Source organism: Brassica oleracea, chromosome C3 (genome assembly GCF_000695525.1).
Source record: "Brassica oleracea var. oleracea cultivar TO1000 chromosome C3, BOL, whole genome shotgun sequence".
Lineage (NCBI taxonomy): Eukaryota > Viridiplantae > Streptophyta > Magnoliopsida > Brassicales > Brassicaceae > Brassica > Brassica oleracea.
Genome location: NC_027750.1, coordinates 62,515,854 through 62,535,588, shown reverse-complemented (window position 1 = coordinate 62,535,588; position 19,735 = coordinate 62,515,854). Strand labels below are relative to the sequence as shown.

The 19,735-nt window shown below is 31.4% G+C and overlaps 3 protein-coding genes and 1 pseudogene across 3 annotated transcripts; all 4 read left to right on the top strand.

Moving 5' to 3' along the window:
* Positions 1 to 1,330: 1,330 nt before the first annotated feature.
* LOC106331179 lies at positions 1,331 to 3,082 on the top strand (annotated as a pseudogene).
* Positions 3,083 to 9,829: 6,747 nt separating this feature from the next.
* LOC106334284 (LYR motif-containing protein 4B-like) lies at positions 9,830 to 10,093 on the top strand. Its single transcript, XM_013772595.1, has one exon. It carries the CDS (start codon positions 9,830 to 9,832, stop codon positions 10,091 to 10,093), a length of 264 nt encoding a protein of 87 aa, XP_013628049.1.
* Positions 10,094 to 11,648: 1,555 nt separating this feature from the next.
* LOC106333124 lies at positions 11,649 to 12,535 on the top strand. The gene has a single exon (XM_013771603.1). It carries the CDS (start codon positions 11,840 to 11,842, stop codon positions 12,185 to 12,187), a length of 348 nt encoding a protein of 115 aa, XP_013627057.1. The 5' UTR covers positions 11,649 to 11,839; the 3' UTR covers positions 12,188 to 12,535.
* A 5,369-nt stretch (positions 12,536 to 17,904) lies between these two features.
* On the top strand, positions 17,905 to 18,676 carry LOC106332327. Its single transcript, XM_013770795.1, has one exon. The coding sequence runs from the start codon at positions 18,055 to 18,057 to the stop codon at positions 18,658 to 18,660; it is 606 nt and encodes a 201-aa protein (XP_013626249.1). The 5' UTR covers positions 17,905 to 18,054; the 3' UTR covers positions 18,661 to 18,676.
* The last annotated feature ends 1,059 nt before the right edge of the window (positions 18,677 to 19,735 follow it).

Here is a 19,735-nt window from a genome sequence, read left to right as displayed (position 1 = left end):
AAACAAGTACTTTTGTCACGCTATTGGACAGTTATACGCCATTTCAAGAGAATTGATTTATTATATTTCCCATAATCAGTAAGATTTTAACTGTTTTGTCTACTTTGCATTCATACCTCATTCTCCATCTAACTTCTCGGTGCTACTATATAATGATCAAGTCATTTTCTGCACAAATAGGCAAGTGGGGATGTTACGTTGGGTGCTTGGTTTATTGGGCTTTGCTATACAAAGTCTGGTTCTTGGGAGAATTGCAGATTGTGAATGAAAGGCACAAGCAGAGAACATATGTGTAGCTGCGTTCGACTCGACATGTAGCGGTATCTGCAGATCCGCTGATCCCATTGTGGAGGTTAACATACAATGTGTTGACCTGAAAATCATTATTTTGAAGCTACAATTCGAGGCATTTCCTCAACATATAAATAGACCATAGACAGAGTTTGATATTTATAATACTCAGTGATCATGGAGTCTGCAGAAAACAATCCTTTTGCATATTCTATATGGAACCAAGAGATATGTCATTTGTTTGATGATTGTATTATGATAGCTACTAACATAGGAGATGGCTAGAGAAAGAGAAATAAGTATGAAATTCTTATATGGGTAGCTTTTGTAAACACATTTGGGTTTATTAGCAGTTGTGACAAGCAATTATGTTTATAGTAAAGAAAACCCGCCGCTACGTCAATAACAAATGCGCCTGTTTTTTGGTGTTTGAGATTGAAATAACTTATGGGTTTTCTAAATCAATATAATTGATTTGACTAACGCTATCTTAGAAGACAAAAAGAAGGATTGCAAGTTTAATAACTTCTACTTTAGACTTTAATTTCAACTAAATTATAATCAGTCTTTTATCCATACCATCTTAATTATAATCGTAAGGATTTATTAGAATAAATAAACAGCTTCAACAATATTTAATATGTGATTTAATAAATAAAAGAACATGTACAATTCTTAGGATTTAAAGAGATTGAAGACAATAGTTAATGAATATGAAAAGAATACGAAGCAGATGATGAAAAATGATTCGAGCAAATTAGTGGCAACACAGAGATAAACGAGATAAAAATATCAATCAATAAAGAATGAAAGAAGAATGACAGGGTTAAGTTATTACAAAAGCCAAAACTAAGACAAATTAAATGAAAGAATGTGAAAACAAATATAAACAAGACAAGAGATGACGAAGATAAAATGCATTAAAAAACTGAATGTTAGATTAGTAAACAAAAAGACAAAAATAGATAAAAATGTAAAAACGCCCGCGGCTGTAACAATAATGAGAGTGCTTAATTCAAGGAGGAGCTAAATCTCCTCCATGCCTACCATCACCACCTCCTCCTACTCCGCCAAACTCGGAGCTGTTCCCGCCATTGCCTCCGCTCTCTCCAATGCAGAATGCAACAACAACAACAGCGTCCTCGTACAATCTGCAGCGGCGCTCGGTAGTTTCTCCTGCGGGTTTGAAGCCGGAGTTCAAGCCGTTCTCGACGCCGGAGTGTTCCCTCATCTCCTCCGTCTCCTCACCAATCCTAACGAAAAGGTTTAAAGTTCGAAACTTTATTAGAAAAGTAGTGTTTGGTCTCGAGAACAAAGTTTGAACCATCTTTAGATTATATATACTCTCTGTATTGAAAGCTTAAAGCTCGAAACTTTATTGAAAAGTAGTGTTGGGTCTCAAGAACAATCTTTAGTCTTCTCTCCTCGCCGAAAAAGAGGATCTACAGCAACTAGCTTACGAGGCCAATGCAGTGGAGACTATTGTTGACATCTTGAAGACAGAATGTGAGCTTCAACCTAAACGTCTTCAGGGCTTGTTTCAGTCTTTAGCTGAACTGAGTTCTAAACTTGAGGATTGCAGGTGTACCTTCCTGTCATTACAGGTTTTGCTCCCATCTTTGAGTAGTTTAGTACTTGTGTTCTTATACAGTTAATCTGTTTCGTCTTTCTTTAGGTGTTAGACCTTCTATTTAAACTGCAGCATGCATATGCTTTAGAATCACTTCTCTATCAATCAAAGTTTGTTAACACTATCATGATTTAAAGCTGTCTTATATTAAGAGGTAAGCCCACCTGAGACATGTCATTTTAGAATTTGAGTGCAGGCCTTTTCACCAACGATCATGTTATGCTTCCTTTGGTTCAGTTATTGCATGATCCATCTCCCTCTGTCCAGGTACATTCTCGCATTTCTTTAAGTTAATCTCTGAAGTGATTTTGTTGTCTGGCAGAGCTGATTTGAATTTATATATGGCTGATCAGGTTGCAGTTCTTGGCGCTCTGAGCAATATAGTATTGGATTTTTCATCGCCTAATAAGTCAACATTTATAGAGTATGGAGGGATAAAGCAGCTTATTGAGTTGTCAAAATCAATGGATGCTAACACTCGGTGTAGCGCGTTACGGGCTTTGATGAACCTCATGTTTATTCAGACGTCAAAGCTCAAGGACTTGCTTGTCTTATCAGTGGTAAAGAGTCCTCTAATCCAAAACCATATGAGTCATCTTATATGCTCTCAAATAACAACAAAGTAAAACACATTGCGCCCTCAGATCCTGAGCCTCCGGTACAGGAGCAAGCTTTAGCCCTTCTCTGTAATCTTGTTGATGGATGTATCAACTCCATTGAGTTTGTATATGATGAAGATGGTCTTATCTTAGATACTGTTGGAAGACAACTGAGGAAAGCTCCACAAGCTCAAATGGCAATACAGGTAACAAAAAATGATAAAGCTTACCATATCAATAGATTAAAAAGATCGCTTATGTACTTGTGTTTTCTATCCTCAGGGTATGTATGTGCTCACGAATGTGTCTAGTGGTACAGAATCACATAAAGAAGCTGTTATGCAGCAACTGTTTCCTCAAGGGGAAGCTGAATCAGACAGTTTCATGGTTAAGTCTTTTGCAGAGCTACGAGAGCCAGTTACGGTTTGCAACAGTCTGGACTATCATAAACCTCATTAGTCCTTCAAGTCCTGGTGCACTTGATCGGCATGTGAAACTGCGGAGTGCTGGTATCATTCTTCAGTTAAAAAGCATGGTCAACGATCCCTGCCTTGATGTTTAAGGTCATAACAAAGAAGTAAACTTTATAGCAGTTTCAATTTTTTAATACCTTGTTTCCTATACTCAAGCTATACTTCGATCCTTTTTTGCTTGCAGATTCGCATCAAAGCTGTGTTAGGCCAGTCAGTGTATTTTGGTGATAGTTAACAAACGCAGAGATATTGCTACACCCAATCCCACAGACTATATACATTGAACATATCAAATAGTTATTTAGCTTCGAGTCAGTTTTCACCATGTAGCAAAAGTGAGACAGAGCCTTAGAATTTATGATCATGTTCACTGATTATATGTCCAGTTCCAGACACACTTAGCATCCAACAGGTACTTACTTTCTCAGGCTTGTTCTTCTCATTTTTGGTTTCCTGAATTGGCCATAGATGAAACTGCAATTGGAGCTGTTCAAAAGCATAATGCTAAGGGATTATATATTCATCTGCTTACCATTTCTTCATATATCAGAATAGGACAAGGAGATTTTGTGTTTCAGTTACTGCTCTGGTTAACAAAACAGTATTGTGTCTGATTCTGTGTGCAGGTGAAAGCGGTGAGAAAGGCTTGGATTGTTGTGCCACACTCACACTTAGATTAGATCCACCACATTTTTTCTTTTATATGTTTTTGCCTTAAAAAGAACTTCAATTGGTTGTAACATTTGAGTTTATATTTTTCTTAGAGACGCATGATTTTTGTATCTATATTTTTTAGAGTTATTCTTGGGTTCACTCCCTAAGGTGGGATTTCATTATTTTAAATTTAATATCTTTTAAAAAAAGAAATAAAATATTATCAATTTATATTATGTTTTTAAAATAAAAAAATTAAAAAAATAGTAGTTACAGAAAAAAGAATTAAAAAAAATCTTTTTAACGTCGTCAGCAAAACCCTAAATCCTAATCCCTAAATCTTAAACCCTAAATCCTAAAATCCTTGGGTAAACTCTGAACCCTTGGATAAACCCTAAACGTTTGGATAAATCCTAAACTCTAAATAAAAACACTAAACCCTAAAACTCTAAACCCTAAACCCTTGAGTGTTTTAGTGTTTAGTGATTTTGATTTAGATTTTAAGATTTATCCTAGAGTTTAGGGTTTACCCAAGAATTTAGGGTTTAGGATTTAGCATTTAGGGATTAGGATTTGGGGTTTAATATTTTGCTGACGACGTTAAAATTACTTTTTTGTAATTACTACTATTTTTTATTTATTTCTTTTTATCTTTTAATTTTAAAAATATAATATAATTTAACAATATTTTGTTTCCTTTTTTAAAAGTGTCGAATATGAAATAACACAATTCTATTGGTTGGTGAACCTAGAGGTTCACCTTAGGGGGTGAACCCAAAAATAAGTCTATTTTTTATGACTTATTGTTGGGTTCAACTCCTAGGGTGAACCTCTAGGTTCACCAACCAATAGGATTGTGTTATTTTATATTCGATATTTTATAAAAGGAAATAAAATATTGTCAAGTTATATTATGTTTTTAAAATAAAAAGGCAAAAAAAAAAAAAAAAATAGTAGTAATTGCAAAAAAAAAAAATTAACCAGCAAAACACTAAACCCTAAATCTTAATCCTTAAACCCTAAATCCTAAACTTTAAATCCTTAGATAAATCGTAAACTCTAAATCAAAAACACTAAACACTAAAACACTCGAGGGTTTAGGGTTTAAGATTTAGGTTTTAGGGTTTTAGTGTTTAGTGTTTTTGATTTATAGTTTATGATTTATCCAAGGGTTTAGCGTTTACCCAAGGGTTTAGAGTTTAGAGATTAGGATTTAGGGTTTAGTGTTTTGCCGACGACGTTAAAAATATTTTTTTCTAGATTTTTTTTCTGTAACTACTATATTTTTTTTTTACCTTTTTATTTTAAAAACATAATAACTTGACAATATTTTATTTCTTTTTTTAAAAGATATCGAATTTGAAATAATGAAACTCTACTATTGGTTGGTGAACCTAAAGGTTCATCATAGAGATATGAACCCAAAAATAACTCATTTTTTATTACTTTCCAGTTTCACCATTTTCTTCAAAATAACGAAGAGGTTCTGTTTTATGGTAAGATTCCAACCATAGTTAGCTCTTTTACGAACATACATCTCCCAATGGAACTTGAACATGTGATCTTAAAATTCATGTTAGGTAATGGAAGAGATTTAGCCATTACTAGATTTTTATCCGCGCTTAGAAAGCGCGGATTTTTTTGTTTTTTATTTATTGATCGAAAACTGATTTACAAACTACAATTATTTTTGTTTCGAATCATAACAATTGAATTTTTAAGTTTTTATCATTTTTTTCTTCAAAATATGGTATTTGTTCGGACATGTGATCTTAAAATTCATGTTAGGTAATGGAAGAGATTTAACCATTATGCCAATTTCTGGTTAGTTTCAGCATTTTGACATACTAAAAATTAGATTTACTATAAATAATGGAATATTGTTCACACTAAACCAAAATGATATGGGAGATCATTGGTTTGATTGACAAGTGTTGTAGAGTCTTTTACAAGTTGCAACGACAATATTTTTAAACGTTACCAAATCTCTTCTGGTAATTATATTTTACAAACTTTTTCAAAGATTCATTTTTTTCTTCATTTGGCTGTAGATAACAGAAACTGGAACACTAAAATCTTAACTTTGAAAATTTTAAGAGTAAAATATAAATTAGTTTATAAACCAAGAAAAAACTTAAATAAATTATTAAACTAAGATGAAGAAAAAAGAAGAAGAGACTATTGTGTAATTTTGGCCTTTCAGGATCTAAGTCGCCATTTGTGTGCAGTGAATCCAATGTTTGGATCCCATGATAAGATCCAGCCTCGACTACTGTGTACTTTCTTTAGGGAATTATCATTTTTATAGTACTGTATATGTAAATTTTTCCCGTATATACTCATCGAAACTACTAAACCCTAAAGGATTTACTGAGAGAATCTCAACTAAACCCAAAAGGAGTCGGTTAAAATATATGAAAAGAATAGTGTTAGTTGGAATGTAGAAAACCCATGCATGTATAAAATACATTGAATTTAAATGACATCCCACGTGAATTGTTTTTATATTACATCGAAGTTCAACTTTATTTTGTTATTCTGCCTGCGTTCTGCAGTGTTTTTGTCTTTGCTTATTGCTTAAGGGAAAAAATCGGAAGGCTTAACAGATGAATAAGCTAAATTATATATACCACCTAATACATCCAAGGGAATAGTGTTTTTTGTTTATCTTAATATTAAATGTGTGACTTGTATATATCTTTTCTAGTGAAATAATACATGTTTCATTTTACCAATAAAAAAGAAATAATACATGTTTTCAATGGGTATAATTTGCTATTGTAAATAGCAGATGAATAAGATAAATTATATATACCACCTAATACATCCAAGGGAATAGTGTTTTATTTTAATACTAGATTTTGCATTATAAACAAATTTTGATAAGAAATAGTATTTTATGATTGTTTTAGATTATTATGTTAATAAATTCGTATTATATCAAAAAAATAATTCTTTTAAGTTGTATAACTTATAAATTAGTTTATTTAAAGTTTTTATATATATACTTTTGTGTTGTTTCTTAGACCTATGTATTTTACCTGGATTAGAAAAACTGAATCAAAACTACCCAAAAATACATGTTCGGTTTGGTTCAGACCAAGGACAAAGTACATATTATGTATTTTTTGGACCCGCGAGTCTGTGTCGAGTTCATGTCCTATATATCCAGGATTCGATCAGGTATCCAAAATACCAGAATATTTTATGTATATTAGATATATTTGGATATTTTAAATATGATTTTGGTATTACGGATAATTTTTTTATTTCCAGGTTTGGGTCTTCGGTTAGAGTTTCGGATTTTGGGTACAATTTCAAATTTTATAAAATATATTTTGGATATTCGGATAAAATTTTATATATTTTTGATTCTTCGGATAAGATTTCAGGTAAAATACTTGAAAATTCAAAAGTATTTCAAGTCTGTTTCAGATTTTAAATATCTGAACCGATTTGGACCCATTATTTACCCAAAAATTATTTGTATTTTACAGGTGTTTGAACTATGGATTGAATCCAAAAGAAATTAACCCAAACTTAAACTAAAAATTTTCAAATACCTAATTAAGTCCAAATGTATAGGACCTGAAATGCACATACTTAAACTGTTTATTCATAGATGTATATGCATAAATTATTATACGATTATGTCCGTAATTTTAGTTTTGGTTATGTATTAGCCGTCCGTCAGGATTAGAATACGGACACTACTATATGATTCACGCGAAAAAGGTAATAACATAAAAGCATATTTACGTAGTTGCCGTAGATTGTTATAATAATATTCTAAGGATATTAATGATATTCCAAATACGTACGTAGAGGATTAATATTAAGAGATGTTACAAAGATTTTTTTTAGCTTGCCTTATTTTGAAATATTAATGAAAAAGTGCAGTAACTTTTCATATAGGTAGATTTTTTTACACTTATTCTTGGGTTCACTACATAGGGAATTTATAGCTTCACCAACTAATAGGATTGTGTTATTTTATATTCGATTTTAAAAAAAAACAAAATATTGTCAAGTTATATTATGTTTTTAAAATAAAAAGGTAAGCAAAACACTAAACCCTAAATCATAATCCTTAACCCTAAACTATAAATCCTAAACCCTCGAGTGTTTTAGTGTTTAGTGTTTTTGATTTATAGTTTATGATTTATCCAAGGGTTTAGCGTTTACCCAAAGGTTTAGGGTTTACCCAAGAGTTTAGGGTTAATCCAAGGGTTTAGGATTTACCCAAGGGTTTAGGATTTACCCAAGGGTTTAGGGATTATGATTTAGAGTTTAGTGTTTTGCCGACGACGTTAAAAATATTTTTTTCTAAACTTTTTTTTCTGTAACCACTATATTTTTTTAATATTTTTATTTTTAAAATATAATATAACTTGACAATATTTTGTTTCTTTTTATAAATAATATCGAATTTGAAATAATAAAATTATATTAGTTGGTAAACCTAAAGGTTCACCCTAGGAATGAATACAAGAATAACTCATTTTTTTTAAGACTCTTTCATTTTTAATAGCATAGATTAAATGTGTGACTTGTGTATATCTTGTCTGTTGAAATAATACACGTATGTTTAGATGTTTTAAATGGGTATGATTTGTTATTGTAAATAGTATGTGTGATATAATTTCTACTCTAATTTATAAAATATTTGTGTTAGTTGGAATCCACATGCATTTATATGAATTGCATTGAAGTTAAATGTCATCCGACCTACTTGGCCGGTCTGGACTTGGGTTTCGGCCAAAATGGTTTACATGCTGGGTCATAACAGATGATTGGTCCACCCTCTGGCATTAGTCGGAAGGTATTCTAAACTCGGGCCAGGCAGTGTGGTACGCTTTCGGATTAGTCCACTCTGTAGCACTAAGTGTGTTACTTCCGGAACCGACCGGATCAGCCGATAGGGTTTATCAAAAAAAAATGTCACCCGACGTGAATTATTTTTATATTACATGGAAGTTTTGCTTCAGTTTTCTTTTTATTCTGCCTCTGCAATTTATTTTTCTTTTAAACAAATCATAAGGCTAAATAGATAAATAAGCAAAATTATATACTGCACCTAAGAACACCCGCAACGGGGGATGAAGAGGAATCCTTAGCTCTTAATCCTAGGTTATTAGCAATATAATAACAATATAAACACTTAGTTACCTAAGGATTGGTCCGTAAATAAAGATTTTAAGGACTAAATCCTTATAGACGTGGCGGCTTGGCATTGGGTGGGGAGAGTATTGTGTTTCGTTTGGAGAGAAAAACATTTCATTTCGATTCAACACGAGAGAAAAAAATTTGATCTCGGCCACAAAGAGGCAATTGTGCAGTTCTTGATTTCTCTTGGCGAGAAAGGCGACGAAGGCGAGAAAAAAAGCTTTCCTCTCGGCGAGAAAGGCGATTGTGCTCTTGTTGATTTCTCTTGGCGACAAATCCGACAAAGGCAGAGAAAAAAAATTGTTCGTTTATACGAACTTGGAGTTTCGTTTCCTCAAATTGTATTCTTATTTGGTATAATAGTTGGTAAGAATTTGATTGGATCCTCTTCTGTGAATTAGATGTTCTTGTTTGTGTCTGCAATTCTATAAATTTTCGTGGAGTTTTGGACTTTAGTTGTATGTCTGCTGTTGAGTTTCTTCTTTTGATTGTCTAAGAAGGTTGTTTTAGATACAATTTAATCGGTTTTGTTTTAAAAGTTTTTTTTTATTACTTCTTTAGCATATTTTTCAATGAAGCTTTTGTTTGCTAATGTTAGATATTGAATGCTGATAAGTGAATATCCTCACTAGTTTGATTTTCTGGAGTTTGGTTCTTTTTTGCTTTTATACAAGTCCACACTGTCTATGAATCTATCTTGTTGCATTCCCTTTAATATGTGGTTGTTTTAGAGTCAATTTAATCGGTTTTGTTTAAACGTTTTGGTTTTCTTTTTCTTCTTTAGCATAGTTTTCAATGAAGCTTGTGTTTAATGTTTGGTTTCCTGGAGAAATTTGGTTCTTTTTTTTCCTTAAATCAAATTGCACTGTCTATAAAATCTTCTCAACAGTTCTCAAAGTTTGTGTCTTTAGCCCTTATCTTGACTCATTCTCTTTTGTTTTTGGCACTGCTAATCACTTTCCTGTACTCATTTTAATGTGTTTGTACTATAAAGGTGTTAGTTTTCATTCCCTGCGATGGTAGATAAAGGTCAAGTCATCAGCCTCTGTCGTTTCCTGCTTCGGGCAGGGCGTCAGTACCCTGACTACAACATCAGGGAGTACGCTAAGCGAAGGACCTTGGATGGGTTCCGCGTGAACAAGAATCTCACTGATCATTCTAAGGTGGAGGGTGCTTATGCTGAAGGTAAGAAGCAGCTGGAGGTTGTAGAGAGGGTGGTGAAGGTTTACTTGGCATATCCTCCCAAGACCAAGAACATCATGGAACTCAAGCTTCAGTAGTGGATATGTATGTTTGTCACTTTTAATACACTCCCAAAGCTATTTGTTATTGTTATTGGTCATGTTTCTTAGTTCTTTCCTAACTATGAGACATTTTCTTTGTGTGATTCTCATGTAATTTTTGTGGCATCAGACATTTATTAAGTGAAGAGAATAATTTTGGATTAGAGCGAAGAGATAAAGAGTCCTTTTTGCTGATTGTTCTTAATAATAAAATCTCACACAGTTCTGCAGTTGTTTGCATTGAAATGTTCCCAACTTTTCTGTAGTTTATGTCTATCTTTAACACTGATGCTGTTAGGTTATAATTCTCTGGATTCAAATACATTATTGATTTCTTGTCATAATTTTTGGGAGAAGAATATTATGTAAAGAACAACATCAATATTGTTGCTTGTGTTGGTTTTCCATAATAAGAACCGTTTTGAGTTTTAAGCAACAAGATCACAAAAGATCAAAACAAAAGAGAGTATGTAATGAACATATATAACTCTTGTTCGTATATATGAACAATTGAAAAATGATTTAATTGAAAACATTTGGAATAAATTTGGTGATGAAAATTAATAATTATTGTATCTTAATATTTAATCATGTAATAAATAAAATTTTAAATTTTACATGTTTTTAAATTTAATATTTTTATTGCTAAGGACTCCAAATTGAAGAACACTATTGGATATACTATTTTGATTAGAATCCTAAACTATTTAAAAAAAGAAAAATATTAGTTTAATAATCATAATGCTCTGATACCTCCAAATAGTGTTTTAAGACAATTATCTTTATCATCAAATGGGAGACTATTGTCTTATTTTTAGTTTAACAATACACTTATGTTTAAATGTTTTAATCTGTGTATAATTGAATTTGTTTTTGTAAATAGTATATGCGTGTGACAGAATATCTATGTATAATAGTAAGAATGAACTAACGTGTATATATACTGCATAATTACGTTCACATGCATTTGAATGTACATAGCTTACAAAAAATTGCAAATAAAATATGAATTATTATGTGTTGTCTTTAACCGCGAATCTAAAAATATATTTGAAACAACAACACAATTAAATAATTTCTTCGGTACTATGATATTCTCTTTTCGGGAAAAGGTTTTCTTCTTCGATAACTGATTTTATCTATTTATTTCTTTTACTTTATTCTGGGACATAAAAAAACTATACATTTGTTTTAAACATCCCACTAAAGTAGCTAATATTTTTCAACAAACACATTCATTCACATATATGATCTACAAATGATTTTAATCAATTAGGATTTTATTGTTAATTATGAACCGAGATTTAGTTTAAATCATTGATAAATTTATAACATGCATGAAGAGATAAATCATGTAAACATGGTGATAAACTACAAGTTTTGATATAATGTCCATGAATTGAGATAATCCTAAAATACTACCATTATTTTGCTCTTGTTTTATTTTATGAATATTTAAGTAAAATAAAGCGTACCCATTTCACACCTCACAGTGACTTATTACATGCATTGATATCCTCTACCAAAAAGAAACCCTTTTTCTTTAGTTTCCAAATTCTTATCAATCTCTTTTTTCTTGGCTTTATCTTCTCTCCTGATAGAAACTTTTTCCAGTCAAAATTAAGAGCTTTAAAGTAAAACTTCCAATAATGTTTATAATACATATATATGCTCCTCAGATACAATAGTTTCACAGACTTTCTTTTCTCTCTATCGTCTCTTCTCTCTTAGTTTGGTCTTAAAATGGCATCAAAAGGAAAGAAACCAATAAGAAGAACAACTACAAGAAGAAGAAAAGGAATCAAGAACCCATCTCCTCCATGTAGTATCAGTAGTGACGTCACTTCAACGTCATTATCCACTTCAATATCGTCAACCGCTACGTCAACGTCGACGATTCCAGCCAGTGGATGTTGTACTCCGATATCTAAGAAGTCACGAATACCGGAGATGCTGACGTGTCCGCCGGCGCCAAAGAAGCAAAAGGTGGCGCAGAACTTTGCTTTGAGTAGGAGACAAATCTCTTTCTTTGCTCCTCCAGATGTAGAGCTTTTCTTTCTTTTCGCACATGGTCAACAAATCAAAAAATAAGTTAAGTTTATAGTTAGGGCTTTGTGGATGTTCTCATGGTATGATCAATCTCAAGCTTATGGTTTGGTTCAAATACAATAATTGAAGGTATATTATATGAAGTGTAGTGTGATGTTTTGCTTCTTTTCTTTTTGACTTGCTTTTTTCGCTCTCTCTTTGGTATTTTCTAGGTTCTGATAATTTTGAATTTGTGGCAGGTTCTGATAATTAATCGAACACCCTATCTATTTTTAATTAGTTATTTTGTAACTTTCAAATTATGTTTGCTGTAATGGAATGATGCTTGCTAACATGTCGGGATTGTTAGCTTTGCAGTTTTGTTTGTATTTTGGTTTGAGTTAATGACGAGCTGGGTTGATGTTTTACATTACATACTTTACTGGCTTTAGCTAGGTATCAATTTTATTCGTTAGCTCTTCGACAACGTCCTTGATATCTATATATTTTCTATTGGGTATTTGAAAAAGTCCTGACTTGATACTGTTTTTATCAGAGTGATAGCTCAAATTTAAATCTTTAATAAGTTCGTTAGGAAAGGAGTGGATGCAAAATACGTATACAAAAGTTTTGATTATTGGATATAATCGAAACTTTTACAAGAACGATTCCATTATTGGATTTAAAGTTAATAAAATTTGAAATAAGTACTGTGTAGATCTATATGAAAGTTAAAGAAATTGCTTTATTAATGTATACTGCAAATTTTAAAAGGTTTAATTCAGTTAGTGAAAAAGACGATAAAGAATATGTTAAGACATGTACAAAATGTTGGAATAGATGATACCATCTTTGAAGGGAATCCAATGAAATGACTGGTGCGGCATTTTTCATCATTTTCTCTCTTTTCCTCTCACTTCCTTTTAAGAAAAAAAAAATTAAAAATTACGAGTTATGAAGAATTGTATAGAATTATATCGATAAATAGAGTAGGTATGAAGCCCACATAATAGCTATAAATAATTTTTTTAACATCAAACGGCTAGCTATAATTAATTTTACAATTAATTTTCTCATCATTTTATTTCTTTCGATTTATTGTTATAATATTTTTGAATTAAAATATATTTTGCTATAATATATTCAAACTTCACTAGTTTAGCATAAGGACGCACGCATCATATGATTGAAATTATAAACTCACGCCCATCCGTGCACTATTTATTCGTTCCTACGTCACTAAAGGGGTAACTTTAGAATACGATGCCACGTTAGGATGTACAACGTTATTTAGAAAAGCTTTGACTAGAAAAGAAATTATATTTTTGAACTTACATAGTTATTTTTGGGTTGTATCATTTACAGTGATAACTCTAATATAACGTAATAAAACTAACATTTATAGGAAAACCTGTTATCTTTTGGCCATGCATTTGGCAAATCCTTACTCTTTTAATGAAGTTTATTAACTCATTTCGAAAGCCTTTGAGAGGCATTGAAACACACCCGCTTCTCTCCTCGTTCTCTTAAAAACCCAAACACCGATTGTAAAGGGTGGAGACACTACGGTGCTCCGGCGGCGACGTTGGTATTCGTAGTGGCTCTCCCTCTCCGGAAACTGCTCGACGAGACGGGATAGGCAAGACCCAGTGCTACTAGGAGGTGACCCTCTCTCTTTGCTGTGACTCGGGAGGGTTTTCTGGAGCGGTGGCCCCTAGAAATCCCGCTCTGGTGACTCGTCGGTGTGAGGTTGGTGTGCGCCGTTAGAGGACGACGGTGACACAGTCGGAACCCGCTTGTCCGTGATTGGGGTTGGGGTTAAGCTCCGATTGAAAGGGTTGTTCGTCGGTGTCGGTGGATCTCACATCCGGGATGGCGGTTCCCTTATGTCTTGAAACTCGCCGGCGCGTCTTCTTCCTTTCTCCGCCGCAAAGAGTGGAGGTACACACAATCTCTCGGACATGTGAGGCGGTGAAGCTGTTGCGGCTAACGGCGGTTAGGGGTTTGGAGTTGGTCTCATTTTGAAGTCGATGCTTTGTGGCCGCGGGACACTCCGTGGGTGGTTCCGTTGATGGTAACTGGCGATGGATTTGGCGGGCCTCCGACACTTCTGCCGTGAGAAGTCTCTGGAAACTGGATCTGGTGGCTGCGGTGTCTAACGGAGGAGGGAGCGTGCTTCTTCAGTCTTCTTCCCCACAACCTTATATCTTCTCTGTTTAAACCTGTAATTTTTAGCCTAGCTTAAATCACCTGTAATCTAGGATTGAAGTTTCTCCGGTGTACCGGCTGTATTGTTTTGTTCCGATGCCCTTCGGTGAAGAAATGAATAAAATATATTTTATTAAAAAAAAAAAAAGTTTATTAACTCAAATTTTATCAGAAATTATGAGTTTATGATTAATTAGTTTTTAACCCCTTTTTGATCTGGGGCTTTAGTTTTTAGCCCCTTTTTACGTCATATGTAGTTGAAGTGAATATACGTATAGCCGTATAGGAGGTGATGATATGTATTCGTACAGTTTATATGTATGTACACGTGTGACGTTATCAGACACGTACGTACAAACAAAAACATAATTAGTAGGTAAAGGTCCAAATCACCTTGGAATGAGGATTTGATTTGAGTCCATCAATTTCTTTTGGTTTTCTCTTTTTGTCTTTGTATTATTAAATTTTAATTAATGAGTTAAATGTCATCCCAATATTAATTGTATTTAAATTCACAAAATTCGTTAAAGCATAGCATCAAATATTTTAAATACAACTTGCTAAGATAATCGATCTAATCAAAGATAAAATCGTACGTTTATGTCAAAGCTGATTTAACTTTATAGGAATCCTAGAAAATGTTCAAGAAAAAAAAAACTTTATAGGAATCCTAGGTTTCATCTCCCCCACAAACAAACACAGAGACGTTGTAGGTTCGTCTAATGGGCTGTAATAAGGTACGGAGGATATAACTGTCAAGGCCCATTATAGTTTGATATAATCTATTTTTAGAAATACCTTTAATTCTTTAGAAACAATGATAGCAACGAAAAAAATAATGTTATTTGGAAACATTTATACGTAATATTATTAAAAAAAATTAGAAGTCCATTATATTATATTACAAAGTAATAGACTTATGTTACTTGATATACATATCTATCTTATTAAAGTAGAAGTATCTTTAGGAATTGTTTGGAAACAACGATAGTAAAAAAAAAATATAATGTTGTTTGGAAACATGTTTAGCAGTATATTAAGAAAAAAATGTAATAGACTCATGTTATTAAGAAAAATTGGAAGTCCATTATATTATATTACAAAGTAATATGAGCTTATATGTTACTCGATATACATATTTCAAATCAAAATAATAATTTAAAATTAATTTATATCAAAATTTCATTCAAAAATATACATATATTCAAAATATAAATTTACTAAAATATTTTCGAATAAAAATTTTAAAAAATATTTTCAATATATATATAAGAAAAATACAATACAAAACTCAATTTCAAACATCTATCTTATTAAAATAGAAGTATCTTTAGGAATTGTTTGAAAACAATGATAGCAATAAAAAAATATATAATGTTATTTGAAAACATGCATGTATAGCAGTATATTAAGAAAAAAATGTAAAATTAAAATTTAGCTTATGTTATTAAGAAAAATTGGAAGTTCATTATATTATATTACAAAGTAATGGGCTTATGTTACTTGATATGCGTATTTTAAATCAAAATAATAATTTAAAATTAATTTATATCAAAATTTCATTCAAAAATATACATATATTCAAAATTGAATTTTACTAAAATATTTTCCAATAAAAATTATAAAAAATGTTTTCAATACAAAGCCCAATTTGAAACATAAACTTAAATTATTGGTTTTATATTTCACACTAAAATTTAAAAATATAATATAATTATTTATATGATGGTACATATAAAATAAGACTAATTATATGATGACACATATATGATATATAATAGTGACTAGGGGTGGGCGGATACCCATTCAGGTTCAGTTCGGGTCTCTTTGGGTTTGAGGTTTTCGAGATCAAAGATTTCAACATTCGGATATTTCTAAAATTTGGTTCATGGTCGGATCTTTGCGGGTTTTGTTTGGATTGAAATAACCTATTTAAATTATTTTTTAAATTTTAAAATTCACTATATAGTTTAAATTTCTCAAAATCTATAAACAAAATAATATATTTTATATAAATTTGAATAACATATGTAACAGTACCTAAACTTAACATAAAAATTTGTTTAGTTTAAATATTTGGATAGAGAATCAATAATTCTTTTAAAAGTTTTTGGTGTTTTGAATATATTTTAACTATTTTAGATATTTACTTTTGACTATTTGTATATATTTTCAAGTATTTAAACCAATTTAAAAGTATCATATATATTCTGGATGTTTTTATATACATTAAATCTAAAAATAATTAATATATATAAGTATATAAATCTATTTCATATACATTTGGATACCCGAAATATTTTGGTTTGGATCGGATTAGATTTCAGTTCTCTAAATAGCAAAATTTTGAATAATTCAGATATTTGATCAATTCCGGTACGGATCTGATACTATTTTTTTGGATCGGAATCGGTTAGATTCTTCAGATTTGTTTTTTTTTTCCAATCCTAAATAATGAAATGAAAAATAAATAGTAACATATTGTGAAAAATACATATGCATAGGCGCGCAGATCGAAATCTAGTTATTCTTTATTTTCGTTAACCGTAGATAAATTTGGATTTGTAAAATATTTTGCTTTAGGGGGATGTATTCAACCGAGAGTTTCAGGTGATTTGTATTTAAATGACAAATCCATTGTTATTGAAACATGAATTTTAAAAACTCATTTAAAATCCACTGTTATTGAATTTGACATTTCTTAAAATACTCTGAAATCCACTGTTATTGAAAATATTTTAAGTTGTGGAGTTTTAAAGTTTTCAGGTGATTTTAGGGTGTTTGGGTAGGATTTCTTAGTTAAAAAAATTAAAACTCAAATCCCATAATTTTAGTTGATATTCTTGAGTAGTTTAACAAAAATCACTTAAATCTCTGCAACTTATTGAAATCATCTAAAACCCCATTAAAAATCAAATCACATCAAATGTTAAATTGAATACATCCCCCTAAATTAATATCAAGAGCATGGGAAATTGAGAATTATAAAACCCAAATCCCATAGTTTTTGGTGATATTCTAGAGTAGATTAACAAAAATCAATTAAATCTCTTCAACTTATTGAAATCATCTAAAACCCTATTAAAAATTAAATCACATCAAATGTTAAATTGAATACACCCCCTTAGTGTGTAGATAAAATAATTCATATTTAGTATTTAAGAAAGTTTTGTCCATCATTTATTTCAACCATGACCTAATTAAAATGTTTGATATTTGATAGTATAATGAAAACTTATATATGGTGTGCCTAGATTTGTGGGTTTTAGGTGCATAAAACTGTATTCTTAAAAATATTTTGTTAAATTTTTAGAAGAATAGCCTCCAAAAAAAAGTTTTAGAAGCATTTATGACTAATATGTTTTTTTCTGTAAATTGTAAAATAAAAACATACACATAAAATACTTTTTATATTTTCTACAATTTAATTTTTAGTTATTTAAAATTTTGGATTATTTTGTTAGACATCATCTTCTTTCAATAATTGGATAATCTTGTTTAGAAGATTTTTTATAATTAATATATTTTATAGTAACGATTTAAACAGGAAAAGCTTTTCCGATTCTTTAATTTTGTGGAGCACTTGTTTCCTTTTTGGACTATCTTGATCACTAAAGATTCTTTTATTCATTTCCAATCAATTTTGTTTTCTTCATATAATCGCTATCTTCATCTCTTAAAACATTTTAATCTCCGTCAACCTTTCTCCTCACTACGCTGCCATGTCTCAGATCATCGAGCACGTCGTCCTTTTCAAAGTCAAAGACGACGTTGACTCCGACAAGATCGACGCCATGGTCAACGACCTCAACAGCCTCGCCACCATCGGCCAAGTTCTTTACATCTCAGCCGCTCCAATCCACCGCCTCAGATCCGCCTCCACCTTCACTCACGTCCTCCACAGCCGGTACAGATCCAAAGAAGAACTCAGCGCGTACGTCGCACATCCCGACCACCTTCGCGTCGTACAGGCAACTATGCCGATATGGGAAGACATCATGTCCGTTGACTGGATCGCCGATCATGTCCCTCGAGTCCTAAAACCTCCTGGAGGTTCTGTTGCGAAAGTCGCGTTGCTGAAGTTGAAAGAGAACGTCACCGACGAGACCAAGAAGGAGATTATGGAAGTGGTTAAGGAGGAGTCTCATGAGATCAGTGTGGGAGAAAACTTCTCTCCGGCGAGAGCAAAGGGTTTCTCGATCGGATCGGTTGCGTATTTTAATTATCTTGGAGAAGTTGAGGCTCACGAGGAGTTGGTGAAGGAGAAGGTTGGTGGTTATGTGGAAGATACCATTGTTGTTGAGTTCTTGGTTCCTTCTCCTTCGTAGCTTCTGTAAAATGCTCAGATTTCAATTACTTGAACACTGTTATTGTATATTTGTAACTACCTGATTCTCCCATGCATGACAAAAATAATAATATATATATAGGTATATATATTTAAACCAGTGAGTAGTCCAGTGGCGCTTGAGTGAATAAACCCAATACGGCGAACCCTGTTCGAACCCCGCTGGCCACACGGATATGGGCTATTGCTTTCGGTTCATTTGAATGCCCAGGAGAAGGTCTATACGTGGGCTGTACCTCCACCCGGAAGTTATATATGTGTCTTTAATAAATCCAGGTTTAACCCTTTTCTTTATCAAAAAAAAAATATATATTTATCATTTATATTCATGATGAATAAATAAAATTTTATTAAATATCATTGTATTCTTTTTTTTTTTTGGTATCATCATTATATTCTCATGCATGGATATAAATATTTATCATTATATTGTCATTTATAAATTTTAATTCGTTTATATTATGAAAAATAATATTGTATAAAGTATCATTATATTTTTTCTTAATTAAATATATGATTTCATGTATAATAGTCTGGATTGGTTCATTAATGGTACGTTGAGCTCCATATATTTTTTTCAATTTTTTTTTAAATTAAGGAAAATTGAATTTTTATTTTTTAGCTTCATTTATTTTGGATTTTCCCCTTCAAGATCTTAACATATTTTATAAATAAAATTGATATATGTTGTTTAGAAAATATAGGAAACAAAATAGGGATAATTTGTAAAATACCCTATTTAGGATTTGAAATTTGATAATTGCATTTTCTATTTAAACTTTTCAAAAATACACTTCCTTAATTATGAATTGACATTTTTACCCAAGATATAATTCAAAATTAATATATAAATTTGAAATTAATAAAAATAATATCATTAAAATTAGATATATATGTGTGTTGAGATAAATATGTTATTTTACCATTTAAATTTTACAATAACAAAGATAAACATGTGAATTATGATTTGTTTTGACTTTATCATGAAGTTTATAAGGATTTCCCTTTATTTTATTTTCTTCAACTTATATAAACAAGTCACGTTGTTAAAAAAA